The sequence below is a fragment of the Lygodium microphyllum genome, chromosome 20 (assembly GCF_053477565.2).
Source record: "Lygodium microphyllum isolate KBCC chromosome 20, Lygodium_microphyllum_v1.1.10, whole genome shotgun sequence".
Lineage (NCBI taxonomy): Eukaryota > Viridiplantae > Streptophyta > Polypodiopsida > Schizaeales > Lygodiaceae > Lygodium > Lygodium microphyllum.
In genome coordinates, this window is record NC_141154.1 from 88323576 (window position 1) to 88346572 (window position 22997).

Here is a 22997-nt window from a genome sequence, read left to right on the forward strand (position 1 = left end):
TTTTTAATTGATATACAAAGTCTTTGCTCTCAGTGAGATATTGTGAAAGCTTTGACCTACCTGGTCGTGCAGATCCTTGTAGGCACACCAGGAAGGCTGGTGGACCATATCACAAGAACTCCAGACTTTGCAAGGCAACTGAAGTGTGTAAAGCTGTTTGTGCTGGATGAAGCCGATCATATGTTGGACATGGGTTTTAGAGAGAGTCTTAAGAAAATAATGCAGGCCCTACCCTCTCATCGGCAAACACTACTGTTTTCTGCCACCATCCCAAAAGAAGTATGTCTCAAACTTAAGTGGTATTTATGAGGATCTTGTACATAATCTTTGCTTTTAATTGGTACTTTTGTTTCCTATGATGCATTTCCTATGATGCATTCCAGGTGCATAGTATGGCAAAAGTGGCTCTGAAAGGTGGTCATGTTTTCATCGATACTGTTGGGAGTGACAGCCAAGATACACATGCTAAGGTCTGGTTAAATTTTAGTAGTTTACTAGATAACATGGTTAATTCTTTTACACCTTGTTGCCAGTTGTTTCTCAAAATCTGAGGTCTTGTTGATGTCGTCATTCGACTCGTCCTTGCTTGTACAACTATCTTGTTTTCTCTTGACACAGTTCCAAATCTATTATTTTGTTCTTGTGTTCGTGGTCAGCATTTTCAAGGTTGGCTTTAATGCTTGCAGGTGAAGCAACAGTGCATTCTTGCTCCTCTCGGCAAACAGCTAGGAGTTGTGTATTCTGCATTGAAAGAACATATGGAAGCAGAGCCTCAGTATAAGGTAGTATGGAGGTTGATTTTGCAGAGCAGCTGTTGGCATGAAATATTTTTCATGGTGCTAATATAGTTTCTCCAGGTGCTAGTATTTTGCACGACTGCCAGGTCAACTGGCTTCATGGCCCAACTTTTCAGGTTTCTTGGTTTCAACTCCAGGGAGATCCATTCAAAAAAAGACCAATCTTATCGGACTCGTATCTCTGATGAGTTCCGACATTCCAAGGGTGGCATCATACTTTTTACTTCTGATGTGTCAGCCAGAGGAGTTGATTATCCAAATGTTACTTTGGTTATTCAGGTATTGCACCAACTATGTAGCTTAAGTCTTTATTTGAGTAAGAGTACTTCGATTATTCAGATATAATGCTAATTAAGTAGCTTAAGTCTTTATTTGACTAAGAGAAAGACCTCTTTCTGTCCATTCATGCCGCCTTTCTAATATTACATCTTACTTGTAGAAGGTTAATGCTTAAATCTGTATGCCTTTTGCGCCCCCGGGGGGTGGTTGGGGGTTATAAGCTCTTGTTCTGTAAAAAGAAAATAATGGTTGGGCCCAGTTGGTCATTCTGAAGGACTTTCCCACGTGTTGATGAATTTAATAGATGAGAGTGTAAAAAAAGACAAGGGCCTGGCATGCTAAAAGCAGAAGGATAAGAAAAGGGAGAAACAAGATACATACATACGGAGAAAGAGAGTTGAAAAGTGATTCTTTTGGCAGGATTTTAATTAGGGCGTCTTGCTTTTTTTCTTTTTCCAACTTTCTTAGCTCCTTGCTTATGAAAAATCTGTCCTTCAGGAAAAAGGGGGAAAGTTTGACTTTCTTTGTGTGCACAAGCTCGATAGGCAGGATTATAAGATGATTTTTGTGGTTTCCGAATGATATCTTCTATTATAAACTAACAAATTCATGCTGGAAAACTACTTATATTTCCGTCAAAGCTATCCCCTCAAGAATATCTCCATAAGAAGCCTGCAGGTTTGGCCTGGGTGATCTGTTCTCTTATGAAATGGCTAAACCCTGATAACTGTAAAGAACAAGTACGGGGAACTTGCAATTCAGTAATTTTTCTTGGAATGCTTTCTCTATGATCATCCTATACAAGCTAGATGCCTTTACTGTGCTCACAAAGAGAATGCAACCCAAACTTGGTGCTTTTGTTTCAGGTTGGCATCCCGACTGAGACAGAACAATATGTTCATAGGCTTGGCAGAACAGGTCGAGCAGGCAAGAGTGGTGAAGGCTTACTAATTCTTGCTCCCTGGGAGAGTTTCTTTCTGGACAAATTAAAGAACTTGCCCATTCAACAGCTTCCCATTCCGCAGCTGAGCTCACAATTGGAAGAGAAAGTGAGTCCTCCTTTGTAGTTTTTAAGCCCTTTTCCGTGCGATAGAGAGGGAGTTTGGGCTAATATTTTGAGAATGCTATGCAGATCCACATCACAGCTTCACAGCTGGATACCAAGATCAGAGAACAGGCATATACAGCTTGGATTGGCTACTATCAGTCCCTGAAGGGGATTGCGATCGACAAGGAAAAGCTCATCAAATATGCTAATGAGTTCAGTGCAGCTATGGGGTTCCCCAGGCCTCCAGCTTTATCAAGAATCCTTGTATCAAAGTTGAGCTTGACAGGAGTTTCGGGAATAAGAATTGGTCGATAAGGTTGAGGTATTAACAGCCTTTCCTTTACATCCATTAGTTTTCTTCTGTAAAAAAGAATGAATCACATTCTTGGTCTCTTTTATTTTTGGTAAGTGTTTAGTTTGGGATAGGCAAAGTCCAGCCATCTTAATGAGAGTCCATTATTGGGCTTTCCAAGGCCTGTAATACCACCAAAATGGTCAGGTTTCAGAAATAAATCACGTTTTTGGACTTGACTATTTTGGGAGCCCTTTTTTGTACACCACCTTTTACTCAACAGACCTGATCATAGACGTTTTGAAGCTTAGAGTGCTGCCCCACGGTTAGTCTGTATTTGCATCCTCACCTAAAGATGATTACATATTTACTTAAGTGAGAAAGAAAAAAAGACATCTCACACCTTCATACTTCACCTATATGACATGTAAAAGGTGTAGTAGGCCTGCGCGTGACCTCACTCTTAGGACTTCATAAGTTACCTGAACAAGATTGTATTCAAAGTTTATGCACCTATTAATTGAACCTTCATTAAGGGAGTGATCTTTTGACAGGTTTCTCAGCACTTTAAATTTCTATATACAAGTCTAGGAGTAACTTATTAGTGTCTTTCTATGTAAGATGATGCAAGTTCTGGGAAGAATTTCTCTTCTAGTTTCTTCATGCAATTATGGGCTATAAGAGCATGAACCATAAACAAGATCAACTGCTTAATTATAAGGGCTGGTTTGGAGAGAGCAGTTAAATTGAGGTTTTGATACACGCATCCAAGATAATAGGGAGTGATAAGATATCAAAAATCGTGAGGCCAAGCTTATGTTATGCCTGTCTATGTATTTGTAACTCCCTGTCACTGCATCATCTAGTTGGCCAGAAGCTTGCATGCAAGGCCTAAATTTGCTAGTGTGTCCACTATTTCATGTGACATGTAAGTTTTCTGTGGTACCTCTTTTATCTAGTTTGAGCCTCAAACCATGTGAAATCTAGGTATCTGCGATAATATCAATGAAAAAAATGTCAGACAACATCTAACGAGGCATGTTTGATAGATACAATCTTTTAAAAACTTGTTTGGATGGTCAAAATAACCAAAAACAAGCATGATGCTGTCAAATTTGGGCCTTGATTGGCTGTAATATGCCAAAGCAACATGCTTTTGTTTATGCTAAATTGCCTATCAGTGCTAGTACAGTTCAAAGTGAGATGGTGTACATGGTATGTATTGATCTTCCCTCTTGCTGCCTCTCTTGGACACCTATATTCACATGGTGTCTGTGTGTAAGTCTGGGCTCTTGCTAACCAGAACACTAGGTTGGTTCCCTTCCTTGGTAGGGTCACCAAGAGGTGGGTCCTCTGTAGGCTAAAATTTCCCCGGATGTATGGTTGAACATAAACAATTGTTTTACATGAACATTGGTTGGATGATGCCTCCTTTCATTTCCAGATCTGTAGATTAGATGTCCCTTTTGGTCTGTTTCGATAGCACATGAATGGCGAGAACATAGATATTCGCCTTGCTCTTTCTCAAATGAGAGAATGCAATCCCATTCTCATGATACTAATCCATGACAATTTACAAGTTGGTTTCATTCATTCTGACCGTGCTTCCATTGAATGCGATTAGTGCCATTTTCAGCTTTCCAAACTTTGATCAAGAACGTTTTTACCATCCTTGCTAATTCATTCATAGGTTAGTCTTTGAGGCACACGAGTTTTGTTTTTCTTCTGTTAAGGAGGCACTCGTGTGTGGGGTGACAGAGGTGGTTTTGTAGGTGGTTTAGGCAACCACAACTAATGCTTTTCCACATAGTATCCTTGTGCAAGCAAGAGGGATTGTGGAACCCATCGCTGTGTACTAAATCTTCATCGATGTATTTGCCAATGAGGTTTGGGTCTTTTTTGAGGCTTTCTTTGATTTTGTAGGTCTATCTTGTATCTGTGGCATTACTCCTCAACTAGAATGATCATGCTAATAGGTTTTCTTTCTTTATGGTGTGCTCAAAGTAACTACTTAAGCATCTCCTTGCTTCTTCCATTTGGCATCTCTCTTGAGTTAGAGGTTTTCTCCTTACCCTTTCCTTGAGGATCAACAAGATTATCCTTATTGAAAGACGTAGTTATCCTCACATTCGGGAGTGTCAGATGTATCCATTGCATTGCATAATCATCCTTGCATTTTGTTGCTTGCTTGAAAGATCTACCACGAAGTATTTTCTTTTCTACATCCTCACATTTTGGAAGTACATGGAATAAGGTGGTTAGGCTTTTGGTTTCAATAACTATTGAGGGTTTGGCACTTCCCTAAGAGAGAACATGGTTTTCTCCTATAGGAATTGAGGATTGTGTTGGTTGGTGTAAGCTGTAGTTGCCTATTTTAATCCATGCTTTGTTGGTCAAAATATTAAAGTCTCCTCCTTTGTTGATGAGTGCATCAACAACATACTCTCTTGTTTTAGTAAGTTTGACAATGAGATAGGCAAGATGTATTATCTCATTATCTCTTGGTTCTATGTCTATAACCCCAACCTTTCGAATGTAGATCCTTGGATTCCTAGGCGCACTATCCAATATGCTTTGTGTATTAAAATCTTCGTTTGATCCAAACTCTACGCAAAAGCTAGAGTGTTGTCCCAACATTTCCTAGTTATCTCATCAACAAAAAGAGATATATATTGCTAAATGATATTCAACACCTTTTTGATCTTAGAGAAGATTATTGCTTGGCAATCCTTGCTACATGGGATCAAATTGATAAGAATTTTATAGGTTATGAAGAGGAATTGCTAGTAACTCTTGATGTTGAGGAAGAGAATTTTCAAGAAGTTCTGTAGCCTTGCAATCTTGTGTTAATCAAATCGTGGAATATGAAAAGGGAGGGATACCTACAGAGGAAGAGTACTTACAAATTCAACAGAGACTTTGTATTGATAACATGGGGTATGAAGAGAAATTGAAGTCTCCATTAGAGGAAAAACCAAAAAGTTCAATAAATCTATATGATAATAGTCTTCTTGAAGAAGATGAAAACCCTAAGGTATGAAAAATAATTCTAAGATATCCATTGTGATTTATATTAAAGTATGCTATGCATTATAGACGAATATTTTTAGATATTTACCTACTGACATATTATACTATTGTGATTTATTGTGCAGATAGAAATTGAAGATGTGGACAACTTTCTTGGAAGAGCCAAGGGGTCAAGGCCATTGAAACTTGGCAAAAGTCAAGGCCTTCGTCATTATATTGGAAGCTTAAATAATCAAGCAATTGCAATTTATCATAGCAGATTGTTAAACTCTCCAAGTTTACCAATAATGGCTTTGAAAGATATCTCCAAGGTGATTGGATCCCAAGCTTTCAATACAGGTTCAGACAAGATAATTTTGGTGGAGAAGAAAGAAGTTGTAAAAGTTTTTGGCTTCATGCATGGATACAATACTTTGGAGTTCTTGCCTGTTATTTGCTCTTCCATGTAGGAGATGCCAAGAATTTGAAGCTCCTTCCAAGCTATAAGAAACAAGAGTTCTTAAAATGTAGAGATCTCATCGAATGGGATGAAACAAAAGATTCCCTTAGAGGACTTAGTGAATTCCCTGAAACTAAAAACTCTTCTACAATAGAGTCAGACTAAAAGATGTTAAGGGTTTCTTGAAACCCATATTTTTTCATCTCTCTGTCGAGTTTGTAACCATTCGGAATATCTTTGCTTTGCACAATAGTTTAAATATCCTCTTTTTCTTATTTGGGTAATAGTGGATATAGTCCTTGCCAAAGATGATGTATTACATGATGCGATTGTGTCATTGAGCTTGAATTTGTACCAAATTTGTATGTAGAATCATTGAAAGACCTCTAATAAACTTTTTACTTTGTATCTTCCATCTCCATGTCTTGTGTGTCTAAAATATTTTGTTTTTGCTTGATAATGTGATTTTTTCATTTCTTGGGTTGACCAAATAGATAGTGATCCATATTTCTTGATAAAATATGGAGCATGGTTATATAAAATATGTTGCATAGTTAGCAAATAAAGATATTCAGTTAAAAAACCCTATATAAGTCAGACAATAAAGAGATATACATATGTAAATTTCTTACCATTTAATGCGTGAAGTGTTGATTACTCCAAGCTTTTGTCATTGCATTTTTAAAAAGGTTCAATTGGTTTTTTGAAGTCTTTAAGATAATCATCATTCCACTCTGTTTTATCACAGTAAAAGAATACTTTGTCTAGTGTTTTCCAAACATTGGCTTTTCTATTCCGAGCTTGTCCATTATCAGTATGATCCTTAACTGCATTATGTAAGCACTTCCATTGATTGTATCTAATAGTTGAGCCACCATTCCTAGAGTTAATCTTACCAAGTCTCCCATGAAAGTCTAGGAACCTTCTAGCCTTCACTCACCAATAGATGGCTTTTTGGGGACACAATTGCCATCCTTAGACTTTTTAAGATCTGGTTCAATAACAACATTACCACCATGCAAACGAATTGTAGATAAGACTTTTTCAATCTTTGTTGTAGTATCTGTTCTAGCTGATAATGGCTTCAGTTTTCATGCAAATCCTATATAAAGATGAACAAGCTTTTCAATTATCCTACAAAGCACATGAAGTGTACAGATATGGACATTCACTAAAGAAATATCTAGAACTGGCTTAAACTGTGGATCCTTGTTGTGCCTAGAGGGAGCTCTATTCCAATTGCTTGAGTTTAACTCTATGGTTGGAGACATGCAATATAGGCAAGGAGATCTAGACTTGGCTCGCTTTTGCAATGATGCTTGGAAATCTTTTTGCATATCGAGGTGCTAGGGAAAGCTGCTTGGAGTTTCTTGTGGGTCTTCCACTTTTACAGCTTCAGTAGTCGCACTAGTTACCTGTGGATTAGATTTTCTGTGCACTAGAAGCCTTAATACAAGAAGAAACTTTTCTCATTCCTTATGCTATAAATGCATACACGGGCCCGCTACTTGATTTGGGGCTGAATCCCTTACTTTTCCCTTGTGTGTGGATTCACTAGAAATGAGTCTTTGCTCCTTCCTATACAAATAGGCTAAAAAAGAGTGTATGTTTTGTGATAGTTGTGTATCAACTTCACTGTGAGCTAGAAGTAGTCCATGGGAGTAGAACTACAAAGGATTCATTGATGGTGGTAGATGGGCTTGGTAGAGAGTGCATTCTTACAAAAAGTGATTTATATGAGCTACTACAATGTGTTATGAACATTGGTTTTGGTGCGGGAGTCTTGGTGGCATTGTTACTTTGTTATAGTTGATTGGAGAGAAGCATGACACTATCCTCAAGTTAAGTTGGCGATGATGCTCTTTTTCCATGAACATAGAGATTTTGATTGGGGAGGAGGAGACAATGTTTTTAATATTGATTAAAAAAATAAGGCTAGATTGGCACGATATGCAAATTGCATGTGAGGCGTAAATGCTGCCTATCGATTAGAGAAAGAAGGAAAATTATTGATTATGGGTCAACCAAGAGGAAAGGGTGATGTGACAATTGGGAGGAAGATAATTGGGGCTACTAATCATGTTGAGTTCACACATGGGACTATCATAGGAGAATTTTCAATAGCTATTTGAAGCATCACTAAATTCTTTCAAACACTGCTTTGAGTTGATCATTGTGGCATTGCATGATTAATGCATAGGAAAAGAGTTGCAGGTTGGAAGAATTATTTTGATTAAAAGAAGCTTATCAGAGTCGCCTGGATTTGGTGTTCATTTGCTGCACAATTGCTTACCTTAAAACCAAGTGGTGAAGCTTTAGGTTTTTTAAGAAAAGCCCAAACGTAAGAAGAATGAAAGTTCTAAAAGCTAAAAGATTTAGCTTTATGCTTTAACAAACACACAAATATGTTGAGAAGAAAACTATATAAGGATAATAAATTAAGAAGTATGGGCCCCTATCTTGAGATTAATTTTGTTCATGTGAGGAGAGGAGGGTCACTTGAATGTAAAACTGGATATAGAGCTTGGCTTGTTTGAAGCTTCTTACATTAAGGATGTAATAAATTTTGTGGATTTTTAAAATTTTTTTGACACCTTGAGATATGAACTTAATGAAAAAAATTGTTGCTTTGTGTTTTGTATTCTATAACTATTTGAATCCTGTCTTGGAGGTTTCTTTCTGCTAAAAAAATGATTTTGTTGAGTTTCATTTATAAACAAAGTCTTTCGATTTTCTGGCACTCCTTTTTCTTGGATGTTTTTAGGTTGTGATCAGGGTTCGTCTTGATCATTGCTTGTGAAACCACACACACACACACACACACACAGTGAGAGAGAGTTGAGCCCATGATTCTTGCTCCGTTTGGGCGTCTTGTGTTTCCTCTTTTTTTTGCACAGAGTAAGCTGTTGGTCATGTTCATTGGGATGCAACAATGGATGAGAAGATGGTTGCATTAGAGACCTATAAGACTTCAGATCTAGTACTTTGCCTAAGGGTAAGAAAGCTATTGGTTGTAAGCATATCTATAAAATAAAGCATAATCCACTGGTTCTATGAGTAGGTATAAAGCTCAGCTAGTTATAAAAGGGTATGCACAGACATACGACATAGATTATGAGGAGATATTCAGTCTAATTGCTAGGATGGCAATTGTTAGACGTGTGATTGCTTTGATAGTAGCCAAAGTTGGAGTTTACAACAAATGGATGTGAAAAATGCTTTTTTAGATGGTGATTGGTAAGAAGAGGTGTATATGGAGCAACCAACAAGTTACGAGGATATAGAGCATCCTACGTATGTGTGTAGGTTAAATAATGCACTTTATGGACTAACACAAGGACCTATAGCATGGCTTGAAAATATGGAAGAGTATCTTATCAACATTGGCTTTTATGTTTTCGATGCAAATCACTCACTTTATGTGAGGAAGGCTTATGCATGTTTGATTGTCATAGTCATCTATGTGGATAACTTGATGATTATGGATAATAGTGACAGTGTGATTGCTTATACTAAGAGCCTTTTAAATCAAAAGTTTTAGATAAAGGATTTGGGTGAGCTAAGGCACTTTCTTGGTATTGAGATGATTAGATGTGCTGATGATATATGGTTGTCCCAAAGCTAGTATGACATGGATATGTTATCCAAGCATGGTATGATGGCATGTAAGCCTCTTTTAGTGTGATTAGAGCAAAATGTAAACTTGAATGATGATGTTGGGGATGAGATAGAAGGCTATACTATATTTAGGAAGATAGTAGGGAGTTTGATCTATATGACTATTGCAAGGCTAGACTTGAGCTATATTGTTGGACTTGTGAATCACTTTATGCAAGTACTAGGAAGCCTCATTTTGATGAAGTTAGATGTATATTGAGGTATATGAAGTCCATCTTGGAGTATGGACTTCTTTATGAGGTAGATAAGGATGTATAAGTGTTTGGTTACATAGATATAGATTGGGCTGGTAGCAAGTTTGATAGAAGATCTACTAGTGGATTCAGGTTTTTCCTTAGTAGTATAGCAGTTAGTTAGAGTAGCAAAAAGCAACCAATAGTTGCTTTATTGAGTACAAAGGCTAAGTATAGATGTACTATTGTGATAGCATGTGAGATGTTATGCATGCAAAAGTTATTGGATGATTTGAATGTGCAAGGTGATGGTCCAATTTTCATTCACTATGATAACATGAGTAGTATATAGTTGGCTAGAAACCAAATATGCCAAAACACATTGAGGTGCATTAACATTTTGTGAGAGAGAAGGTACTTGTAGGAGATGTAAACTTGGTATATGTCAGCATACATGATCATATAGTTGATATTTTCACAAAGGCATTGGATATAAGGAAGCTTTGACATTTTTGAAGCTTATTTGGAGTTGCAAAGATGCATTTGAGCTTGAGGGGAAGTATTGAGATAGAAGGCTCAATACGTACAGACATTGATCATGGATTGCTTGGTTAGATGGGTGCATATATCTACACTTAGCATGTTAGTGGTCATTATGATCCTTACATGGTCCCACTGATTTGTTACTTGTTATATTTAGTTTGTTACATCTACCTATAGCTGGCATAGTTGTAACACCAATCAATTAGTATAGTCAGTTATGTAGTGTTTGACTTACTAGGCCATTTTTCTTTATATTGTATCTTATCTATACTTTGTGTATATTATATTGTCTGACGAAGAAAGACAAAAAAACCAACAAGAAAATGTTTTTTCTTCCATCTCTCTTCTTGTGTTCTTTAGTGGGCTTCAACATGTATGTTGAGTGTGTTCGACACAGTAACTCAAGCAAGTATCCCACAACAAGATTCATGATAGGCATGACCCTATATGCAAAGTATCCCCCAAGAGTAATGAATGTTGTTTTTCTTTGAATTTCTTTGGCAATTCAAATGTGAAAATATATTGACTATCTATCACAAACAATGTGTCTTTCATGATCGGCTATGTCATCAAGAATCTCATCTTGAAATGGAAGAGGAAAATTTCTAGTTTTCTTAGGTGTTACTACAACTTGTGAAACCCATTCTAAATCCTCCAAAGGATAGTTATAACTTGCCTTTTGTTGAGATTTCTGCAATCACACCTACTTAGCCTCTTTGTATGGAGCAGTGTGGGCTCAGGACTAGAATCCCATAAGCACAGTAGGAGAGGTGCTACAATTCAGTTTCCTATAAAGCATTGTCTTGCTCTCTTTTTAAAAAAATGTCATAGTACTTTTGTCCTTCAATAAAGTTTCTGTATCATTGCCAATCTATACACAAGATTGTGTTTATGAGTCCAAGCTTCCATCTTGGAACCTAATTCACTTGTGTATCAATCAGTCATGTCATTGTCTTCATGAACTCACTCTTTCTCTTTCAACATCCATAGCTTTCGCCTCAAGTCATGTTCTAGATCCATGTTTTTACATGATATTAGAGCCATGGTGAGCATGGTATACATCAGTTCACATCAGTAAACCCCCCTTCCAGCCTCTCTCCAACTCAGCTCAACCAATGAGTTCATTTTCTTACTCTATCTTCACCAACCTTCCATGGTAGCCATAGCCAGGCAATACCAACCTTGCTTGGAGCTCGTATATCTCCACATCTAGGCGCAATATCTCCTCATGCTTCCTTTTGAGGACTTGTTTCCCACATCAAGGCGCTTCTTCCTATCACTATGACCTCGACATTAGGTTGTATATAGCCCAATATTGTGAATTTTTCAGCATGCTGCTCAAAACTGCACCCGCCCTATTCATACTCATCTCGTTCTCTGTACACGCTGCGATTTAGGGCACCTTCATAGGGAATTTATAGCCATTGAAGTAAGCTTCATTTCTATAATTTTTTTTTGGAAATGATGCACTACAGCTCCTACAATTGTGAAAAATCAGACTGCCCTGCAAACCCTAATTGTGACTGCCATAGCCAAGAACTCAAAGCTTCATCTTTTCATTATTTTCTCTCTCATGACACTCAACCCAAGCCTTTGCCACTTTGATCCAATGAATCTGAAGTTGTCCAGCACTTTGTTCTACATCAAATTAAGGAGGGGATATTCTGAAGGTCATTCTAAAGGTCTTAAGCTTCGAACCACAAGCATCAATATCTCTTGATACTACTCATCTAGTGTCTTTTGGCAGTTGTGCTTATCAAGTACACTCAAGATCAAGTCTTCTACTACTGAAATCTGAGAATTTTGAAGCTGATTTGTCGTTAATCCTCCAACTCCAGCATGTGCAAGGACTCTTTGATAGTTCGCTTCAAAGGGGTTGGGTTTCACACCTGGCAGACCCGCATCAAGCTCATCCCAATGAAGAAGGGTCTTTGGGCCATCACTAGTGGCAAAGAGAAGCCTCATGATGCAGACCTTGCAATGATGTAGACCTTGCAATGGTGCGGACCTTGCAATCACTTGGCAAAAGAATGATGATAAGGCTCAGGCCATTATCAAAGTGGAGCTAGACAACATCTATATCCACCATGTGGATAATTGTGATACTTCACATGATACATGGAAGAGACTTTATACTTTGTTTGGTACACAGTCTAAGTCATCAAAGTATGGTCTCTTGATTAAATTCTTCAGGCTTGACATGAAGTCCAGCACACCTCTTGCTACATATTTAAATTACATGGAAGGACTTCTAAACCAGCTAGCAGGAATAAATTTGAAAATGGATGACAATATTAGTATTGGTGTTCTGCTTAAAAGTTTCATCCTAAATATAATAATGTATCAATAACCTTAATCAATATGCCAAATCCTAAGCTTGTTGATATCCAGGCATTACTGCTAGAGGAGAAAAAGAAGCTGAAATCTAAAGAAGAACCAAGCACCTCTAGAGATGAACAAATGTTATATGTTGGCAACATGTACAAAGGCAAGGACTAGCTATTCTGTGATTTTTGCAAAAGGGCTGGACACACTGAAAAGTTCTGCCACGCTAGAAAGAGGTCCCAAAAGGCATATCTTGCTACAGTGAAAGAAGAAGAAGACCATGGACCAAAGGAGGAGGAAGAAGAAGAAGACCACCAGGATCAGAAGGACAAGCCTCACCAGTCCTTCTATTCTCACTATTCTGATAGACTTTTTTAGCTTTTCTCTACCTACCCTATAATGCCTCTATTATACGCTTGTAAAATCCTCATGTAGCCTTGTACTACAGCCTCTGTATACTTTGTGAGGCCCCTATTATAGCCTCTGGATGTCCACAATGTTTGTGGTATCCACACTTAGCCTTTTTTGCAACAACCTCTAGTGTTTTGCCATGTTTATGGTGTGCCCACACTTTGCAGGTGTTGCTCTCACTAAAGCCTCTACTCACTTTGTATATCTGGTTGTGATTGAGGAGGGGTGTTGAGATTTTTGCAATCACACCTACTTAGACTCTTTGTATGGAGCAGTGTGGGCTCAGGACTAGAATCCCATAAGCACAGTAGGAGAAGTGCTACCATCCAGTTTCCTATAAAGCATTGTACTTGCTCTCTTTTCTAAAAAATGTCATAGTACTTTTGTCATTCAGTAAGGTCTTTGTGTTATTATCAGTCTATACACAAGATTGTGTTTATGAGTCCAAGCTTCAATCTTGGAACCTAATTCACTTGTGTAAGAGTCAGTCATGTCAGTGTCTTCATGAACTCACTCTTTCTCTTCCAACCTCCATAGCTTCCATCTCAAGCCATGTTCTAGATCCATGTTTTTACACCCTTAAGAGTTTTTTTACCTCCACTAGAAGAGCATTTTGTTGTATGACCCCCAACCATTGCAACTTTTATATTACTAGCTTCAAGTTGATGTGGCATTCCACAATGGTCACTCTTGCAATGTTATCATAATTAGATATAAAGAGAATGGCATGCTTTCTTAACATTGCCATGTAATCCTCATTCTTCTTTACACAAAGATCGTTGGCCATCATCTTTTCTAGCTCCTTTTTACTTGGCTCCACCCAAATGCTTGACTCACCTCCATCAGTTGTGGTTCATTTGGGAAAACTCCCATAACTTCTAATGAACTACTATCTTCTTCTTCAGACGTCTCTTCATTAGATGAGGAGCATTTCTTTGAGCTCCACTCATCTTCTGAAGTTTCCAACTCTATACTCTCTTGTCTCCCTTCATGAAGATTGTACACAATGGCTCCGAACCCTTCCTTCTAGTTACAACATGAGTGTACTAGGCTCCAAATCTTGCCTTGCTTTCATATCAATGAGCCAATGTATTCTTAGTATAATTGGATAGCTCTCCCCTTTGGATAGCAACACACATATCCAATTCTACTTCAATGCCATATACTATAAATTTCATACCTTTTATCACACCAAAACATTGATATAAACATTATTTGCCATTTTTGCCTTAAAAGTAGAGGTTCCCCTCACCTCTAGACCTAAATGATGCATTACCTTATCACTCATTACACACATTTGTGCACCCTATTAACATATACCTTGGATACTCTTTGTCCTTTGATATAAGCCTTTACTATTAGTAACACATCCTCAATGCCTTGGGTCTTGATTAAGCCCAACACCTTCTTTATAGCTTTTCTTACACTCACCATACATGCCCATTGTTGTCACACTTGTGGTGATAGATGTAGTACATGTGGCCATGTGAGTTTTGGTCTTTGTGAACTTAATTCTTGATTAGACTATAGGATTCAACTTCCTCTCCTAATGGATAATCTTTGATTCCTATTTTGCATCGAGAGTGATACAATCACTTCTTTCTTTGCTTACTCTCTTTTGAAGTACCTTTACCATTTCCCATTTTGGTCTTGCTATGGTGCAAATTCTTAGACTCATTAACTCAAGCTTTCTTGATTGGCATGGTATCCACCTCTACCATTTTTCATTTTCATTTTCCTATTTCCACCAAAGAAATCATGTTCACAACACAATCTTATGGATTGGTTGGCAAGGGAGGAATTATAGCCACTGGGTGAGATGTTACTTGAGGCCTTAGAATTTGTGGTTGTGGTAGTGTTTGTAAAAGGGGTTGTGAGACAGGGTAGGAGGCCTTACTCTAGGAGCTATAACTTGTTGTTGGTGTGAGCATCTCCTGTGGTCCTTCTTGGATAGGGAAAAAATATGTACCATGCCCCACTTCATGACAATTATAGCAAAAATATTCCCTTGCTAGCCTTCTTAGAACTCGATCATTTTTGCCACAAGCTATTGAAAGAGTTTGTTGTGGAATCCTAGCACAATATACTAAGTTGATTGAAAGATTATCTGGTTGATTAGTTATTATTTCTAGTAATTCTTGATTATGATCCCCTATTTGAGGGTTTGTGGGAACTGTATGTGGTGGTTGGACACCGCAAGCATGGGTTGTGATTGTAGGTACTTCATCCTTGATACTTGGACTTGGAATCTCAATTGATGATCCTTAGGCCTTGTTATCTCTATTATCTCTTCAAATGTAGCAAGAAACTTGCTCTTCACCTTCTCTTGGAGGAGGGGGAAAGGGTTAGTCACAAAATTTTCTCTCTTAAGGAAATTTGGGGCCTGTTCTCCATTTGGGAAGGGTATCTAACCATTGCATCCAAATGCTCACAAACTTAGACTCATGACTAGCATTGTCCTTTAGCGAATATTGACATAATTTTGAGAACTATCTCTATAAGTCCTTTGGGGCATCACCTCCTATATATTGGAGAATAAATGCATACTTGAGGCCCTCCCAAGTCACTTTGGTTTCATCATTTAGACATTGATACCAAACTCTTGCTCTCCTTGAGAACCAATGGTAAACCATGAAGCTTTGTTACCTCATCATCTCTTCTAAGATTAAAAAAAGACAATCTCTAGGTTATCCATGAAATCAATGGCATTTTTCCTTGGTCAACTAAAGAAACTTTGAAAATTTGCAAGATTAGTATTGTTCAAAATAAGACAAAGATTAAGTTTGGATTAAGATTTATTATATTCTTAATAAGTTGGATGGAATTTGGCTATTGCAAGCTGAAGAGTAAGACATTAAATGAGTTTTGGTAGGTAATGAGTGGAATGATAAATGACTCTACAAAATCATTAATTTATGCATCTTTTTGTGGCCCAAACATGAGATCAATGCATTGCTAAAGTGGCTTTCCCTAATGAAAATAATGTGGATGGATTGGAAACGAGATGGCACAAATGGCGTATTTTCTTTAAATGGTTTACTTGCACTAACATTTTCCATACTTAATTAAAAAATTATGAAAAAGGAAATTTCACCTCTAAAAGAGAAACTAAATGGCATATTTTCTCAAAATGGTTGATTTCTTACACTACCATTTTTCATATTTAATAAAAAACTTATGAAAAAGAAAATTTCACCTCTAAGAGAGAAAGTAAAGGTTTCTTGTATAATTTCCTTAGTGGGGGAACCATTCAATGACGGAGAAAATCCAACTCTATGGCCTTTTCACAAGTGTCATTTCTTTCCTCATTAAGGGTGGGAAAAGGGGAACCACCTAGCCAAAATGAAACTGGGCTAGGACACTTTTTAATAACATGAATTGAGAAAGAGGTAGCATTGATAATATAAAGAGGAAAAGGGATGGTATTATTTAGTGGAATTGTTAGATAATGACAAACACCAAACAATGTCAAGCCATCAAAACAACTAAGGATGATCCCATTTACACTACTTTGATTTCCCTCTACATATTAGCAATCACATGAATGACACCACTAGAAGACCATGTTCTACTACATCCATATTTGGATAGAGTACTCTATGAGGAGGACTTCACATTGCTAGCCTCCTACACATAGGAGGTTTCCTCATGGATATACTTACTTACATCACTCATGTGGGCATCAAGCCAAGTGACATGGATCATTACGTTTCCATGGAATACTATTGTAACTTTTATGATTGGCTTCAGTAGAAAGGTCCTATATCATACACATAGTCTAAATTTACTTGCACAAATACTATAATCGTTTTGTATATGCACACTTTTCCTTTCACTTTATTTGATTCTCTTTCTCATTACTTAACACACATTCTTAAGCCATGCAACATTGTATCACATGACTCCCCTCCCCTACAAACTAGGAAGCATTGTAAAATTTTCTTGAAGGTAGGGGTCGATAGAGGCTATTTTCTTTAGGTTATTTTCTTTAAAGAATTAGGCAACACACATTTTTGAACAAATAAAAATTTTGGGGTTATGTATTCTCAACTTACTCTCTCATCATATGTATCTTTTTTTCTTCCAAATATATAAAAAAATGGCAGGAGTCTATGAAAAGGCTATATGTGAAAGGCATGGGAAGCCACAAATCCCTTTCACAAAAGCAGAGCTAGCAAGGTACAACATGAACATGTACATTTTGAGGAATGGGAATATAAGGTACAAGCAAATACATAACCTTAGAGAGGTGGTAGATCAGGAATAGAAAACACGAGAACTAGTGGAGATGTGTTTCTTGTCTAGATATGTGGAAAATTTTGGAGCCCAGATAAACCATCCTAGTAGATGCACTAAATTCCTAACTAACTATAATGGGAGCAAGAGAACCAAGACAATCACTATAAAAATAGTAGAGGGCCTACTAAAAGTGGAAATTTTCCTTTCAGTAGAGCTGGTGCATAGGCCCTAGACTTACAAAAGCATCCACAGAGAGAAACTTGAGAGAAAATAGATGTTGTGGCAAAGTTCAAGTTCACAAAGAAGAAAATGGGTAATGATGCAATCAAGCTAAGGTAACCAAGCCTAAGATTGCAGGCCAAGTTGATAAATGTTCTCTAGAACTTGCCATAACTTAGCACAATGAATAGAATCCACCTAAACATGTATGAAGATTTGGCTACAAGGCATCTAAGAAACATGGATTTGAATGTGTACATAGGAAGCACAATACATTCAACAGCCAAGATACTCAATGATGTATCTAAGTTTGAGGAGGCCACTATGGGGAGTAGGAAACCTAAAAGGGGAAAGGCTACAAGTAAAGTTGCCATGGTTGCATTCGGGGGTAGACTAATTGCCATCATTGAAGAAGCATTAAATGACTTCAACACTTCAGGGAGTTGGTAATAGGTACCCAGGAAGACATTGCAATGTCCTCAGTGTAGGAGGTAACTTCAAAAGATATGACAATGAGAAAGATTGAGTCCAATACATAGGATAGGGATAGACACAAGAAGAAGAGGGCTCATAAACAATGCAAACCAATAAATGTATAAATACTTAGAGGGAAAGGAAGACTAGGAGGAGAGCTATCATCACTCTTTATGTTTTTCCTTCACTGCATCTCTCTCTCTCTCTCTCTCTCATGTGCTTATTCAATATGCTTTGAACTATTGTTTTGGACTAGCCTCCCACTTGCATTGTCCCATATGCTTGGCACTATCATTTTAGACTGGGATAGCTAGCAACAGTAGTTTGGGATGTGAGGAAGAAAAGTTATCTATCCTCCACTCATATATCCTCACCCTTTGGAGCATATCCTCAACTTGGGAAAGAAAAGATATCTATCCTCCACTCACATATCCTCATGTTGTGGAGCATGGGAGGAGCCAGCACATAGAGATGGAGAGAAGTAGGACACCTCAACCATTGCAGGTGAATGTACACAACCACTTTGCGAACATGCATAGTCCTAGAGGACCTGCTCTCACATGTGGACAAATAGATGTTCTAGAACATCTTGAGCACCTCCTAATACCCTTATAAGATGCCCAATGGGTGGGGGTTAGTGTAGGATTCTTGTACAATAGTGACACAGAACCATCAATAGGACTCAAGGAGAAGATAGAGATAATGGACTTGATGTGCCTCTCACAAGAGGAGCTACATTGGACAAGAGCACACTTTGACAAGGAGATGATGAGGAAGCTATGAGAGGAGTGCACAACAAATCAAAAGAGGGGTTTCAATACCTTTGAGGCATTAGCAACTTATTTATGGTAGAGGATAATATTGTCACAAGCATGGAATGAGGTAAGATGACACCATGCAGTGTGCAGGTGTTCTTGCACAGCCTAGTTTTCCTTGATGGCTATTATGGCTTGTTAAAGTTCTATGGTCTCTATTTTCCCCTTGTTCTTTTGCATGCTTCCCTTCATCCTTGTGACTTCTTATTTATTGAGGTATATTTCTTAGATGTGGCCACTCCTTAGTTTTTTCTCCCATAGATTCTTAGTTATCTCCCTTTGACAATGCTTGGTGACATGTTAGTCTCTCTTTTGTCTATGTCTGTTGCAATGTGGTTCCCTATTTCCTTATCATTATTTTGCATGTGCACTTCCTATGTTTCTTCATTAATTTTGTTTGAAGTACTCACATTTTGTTCCTTGTATGCTTGTTGGAATGGTTTTTGTTACAAGGCATGTATGGTGTTTGGAGTTCTTTCCCCTTGATAATGATAAATGAGTACACGTGTACAACTAAGCTTTCAATCCTGTTAATGAATCCATTGAGTTAAAGTTTGAGATTCTCAAGTGCACTCGTGCCCAATCACACTTTGTATTTTTTTCAAATCAACATTATGCTATGAACAAACAATTTTCAATAGTATGTATTGTGTTTGTTGTCCTCAATGTAATGCCCATAATTATCCTTTCTTGAGTATGATCCCTTGTTTCTTTGGCCGTCTTAATGCCATGCAACCTCCCTAGGACAAAATGCTTCCAAGTAAGATAATGTAGCATGGTGTCAAGACAAAAAATGGGCCAGACACTAGCTCTAAGGCTCTACCTGGGCTCCCACACACTCCAAACAATCCCCATGGCCTTGTGGCAAGGAGCATCTGGATGCTATAGAATGGTTAATCTAACAAATGTGTTTGTAGATATGAGTATCAAAATATAGTCCAATATACAGTCCAATTTGACTCCAAGTAGAGGGACTATCCCAAACATATAGGTGACTAGCACCTTGTTATACACACAAATAGAGCACCCCTAGAGCTAATTGCTATGGCTCCTATGGCTCTCCTACATCGTAGGATTTTGGGCCCCATGATGTGCCATCTCAAACATAAAGAAAAAACATGAAAAAATCCTCTCATGATGTATATAACAATCCATGATATATTACCTTCACATAACGTCTCACCAAATATCATCATGCTATCCTACAATAAAGGTATCTCACATACTCAATGGTCACAATTAGGCATTCATGCACCATGTATCTAGGAGTTTTCCTTTTAATACCATACTTGAATGCAAATGCAACATATATGACTCATTATGCTCAAACAATTTTAACTATAAATCAGCCAAGTGTTATGCAAAAACAGTCTTTCAATGATATTTTTTCCTAATGTTATGTTGCAGTGTAAAGGGATAGTATCGGGCTAACCCATGCTACTATTCCTCTTGAAACTTAAATCAATCGAAGCCTATATGCACAATATGCAATGAAATCAAAACTTATTCAAATCTTATCTCTTTTTACCTCTTTTTCTCCTACCGCTTAGATTTTGCTTTTGTGCATAGGTATAAAAGGACTTTGTCATCATTTTTGTATGAATAAGTAGTAAATATAAACTTTTCACACATAAATGGAGATAGGATGAGGAAAATTCTCATGCCCTACCCTCATTATACATCCACATACACACTCTTAATTTTTGATAAATTTTAGCGCATTAAAACTAAAATTTCTCTATTTTTCTCCCTCAAAATGACTATTTTTCTTATTTTTATTTATTTGAATATCAATTAAAAAATTTCTTGATTTTTTGATTTATGTGACTTTTATGGATTATGATCCATCAACATATCAATTATTATTCCATTTGAACAACATTGGACCCGCAAAACCTAATAAAATATCTATTTTTGCATTAAATTTCACATCTTGGGTTTTGAGGTTTTAATATTTTTAATGAAAACGATTGAAAGTGATCAATTTTTTAATGGTTTCACACATTTGCAAATATAAACCAAGAATTTTCAACCATTTTTCATGAGATAGACATAAGATATATGACATAATATGTAATAATTTTGCACTTACTCTAAATCCTGCATATGTGACATATCATATTTTGAGAAAATGGAGCCACTAATACCATCACATGGCCACTATCATGACCACCTTTGTGCTTCCTCTCTCCATCCTTGCATTTTGCTATGATCCAATACCCATTCCCCCTCATTCTTTCAGCCCATACAAACATCAATTATGGCACGTGAGAAAGAGGAGAGAGAAATACTAAAATTTGACATTTCAATAGAATACATAATTTTTTGTGCTTGTTATGGCAATTTGAGGTGAATAATTGCAAGAATCCATGGCAGATCCAGTTTCTCCTAATTTGATGGGGTGAAAAATCACATTTTTGGGGCCATGAAGGGATACATCGAAAAATGCGCCCCCTTGCAAAATGATAAACTGAAGTGGAGGGAGTCCGTGAGATAGATCAGATCAGATCGAAGGTCCAGAGCTCCATGTTATCTTCTCCTCCATTATTCTTCTTCCATTCTCCAAGTCAACTACAACAAGTGGTATCCTCAAAAGATAGATACCCCCAACTCAAGGACACATTACATATGCTTCTATTTTAGATACATACATCCATAGGGTATGGCTTAGGATATGTCGTATTTATCAACACTCCCCCTCAAGCTCACAATGAGCTTGCACACATAAGACTCCAAGTGCACTCTTGAAGTACTCAAACTTATCTTTACCTAATGCTTTGGTAAAGATATCAGCAACTTGGTCATTTGTTTTCACATGGACCAAGTCAATCTCTCCATCAATGACTTTTTCTCTAATGAAATGATAGTGCACTTCTATGTGTTTTGTCCTTGCATGGTAGACTGGGTTCTTTGCCAACATAATGCTGTTAACATTGTCACAATACATAATGACTCCACCATCAATCTCTATCCCCATGTCATATAAGATCAATCTCAGCCATGTCTGCTCACATGCTGCCAATGCAATGCCTCTATACTCTGGTTCAATGCTTGATAGAGCAATTGTAGGTTGCTTCTTACAGCTCCAACTTACCATGGCTGATCCAAATGAGAATGCATAGCCACTAGTAGATCTTCTATCCATATAGCTACCTGCCCAGTCTGCATCTGAGTATCCAAACAATGTAGGCTTGATTCCTTTTTCATAAAACAAGCCAAATCCAGGTGTCTTCTTCACATACCTAAGAACTCTTCTCACTACATCCAAATTTGATTTGCATGGTTTCTGCATAAATTGACTTATCAATCCAACATCATAACTCAAGTGGTCTTGTAGTCGTCAAGTAGATAAGACTACCAACCATCTTTCTGAACATAGTGACATCCTCAACATAAGATCCATCATCCATCAACTTAACATTTTGATCCAATGGTGTATCAACCGGTTTGCATCTTTTGATGCCATATTTTTCCAACATATCCAATGCATATTGCCTTTTTATCAGCCATATACCATGAGGTGTGTTAATAACCTCAATACCCAAGAAGTATCTCAACAAACCAAGGTCCTTTATATCAAACTCTTTATGTAACCCATACTTGACTTCAGTAATCTCCTTCTCAAGTGTACCTGTAATAATGAGATCATCAACATAGATGACAACAACAACCATACCATCTTCTGTATGCCTCACATAAAGTGAATAATCAGCTTTGCTCTGTTGAAATCCCATACTGCATAAGAATTTGCTGATTCTATCACACCATGATCTTAGTGCTTGCTTCAGTCCATATAAAGCCTTCTTCAACATGCATACATAATGTGGGTATTTTGGATCCACATAGCCCTCTGGTTGATCCATGTACACTTCCTCTTCTAAGTTTCCATTCAAAAATGCATTTTTCACATCCATTTGATAAAGCTTCCAACCATAGATAGAAGCCAAAGCAATTAGCGATCTCAATGTCGTCATTTTAGCTACTGGACTGAATGTTTCTTCATAGTCCAAACCATAAGTTTGTGCATATCCTTTTGCAACCGGCCTTGCTTTATACCTCTCAAGAGAACCATCCGACTTACATTTGACCTTATAAACCCATTTACATCCAATGGATTTCTTGCCATGAGGTAATTTCACCAAATCCCAAGTCTTGTTTTTTCTTAGTGCATCCATCTCTTCATCCATTGCTTTTCTCCAATCTTTGCTCTCTACTTCTTCTTCAAAGCAAGTAGG

The 22997-nt window shown here is 37.5% G+C and overlaps 1 protein-coding gene across 1 annotated transcript in view; it reads left to right on the top strand.

Moving 5' to 3' along the window:
• Positions 1 to 6259, top strand: part of LOC148019117 (DEAD-box ATP-dependent RNA helicase 26-like) — a 71872-nt gene extending 65613 nt beyond the window's left edge. The window contains exons 5-11 of the mRNA XM_087660625.1: positions 73 to 279; positions 384 to 470; positions 687 to 782; positions 858 to 1076; positions 1943 to 2125; positions 2209 to 2446; positions 5572 to 6259. Coding sequence (XP_087516751.1) covers positions 73 to 279; positions 384 to 470; positions 687 to 782; positions 858 to 1076; positions 1943 to 2125; positions 2209 to 2439 — 1023 coding nt within the window. The 3' untranslated portion in view covers positions 2440 to 2446; positions 5572 to 6259. The remainder of the gene's footprint in view (positions 1 to 72; positions 280 to 383; positions 471 to 686; positions 783 to 857; positions 1077 to 1942; positions 2126 to 2208; positions 2447 to 5571) is intronic.
• The last annotated feature ends 16738 nt before the right edge of the window (positions 6260 to 22997 follow it).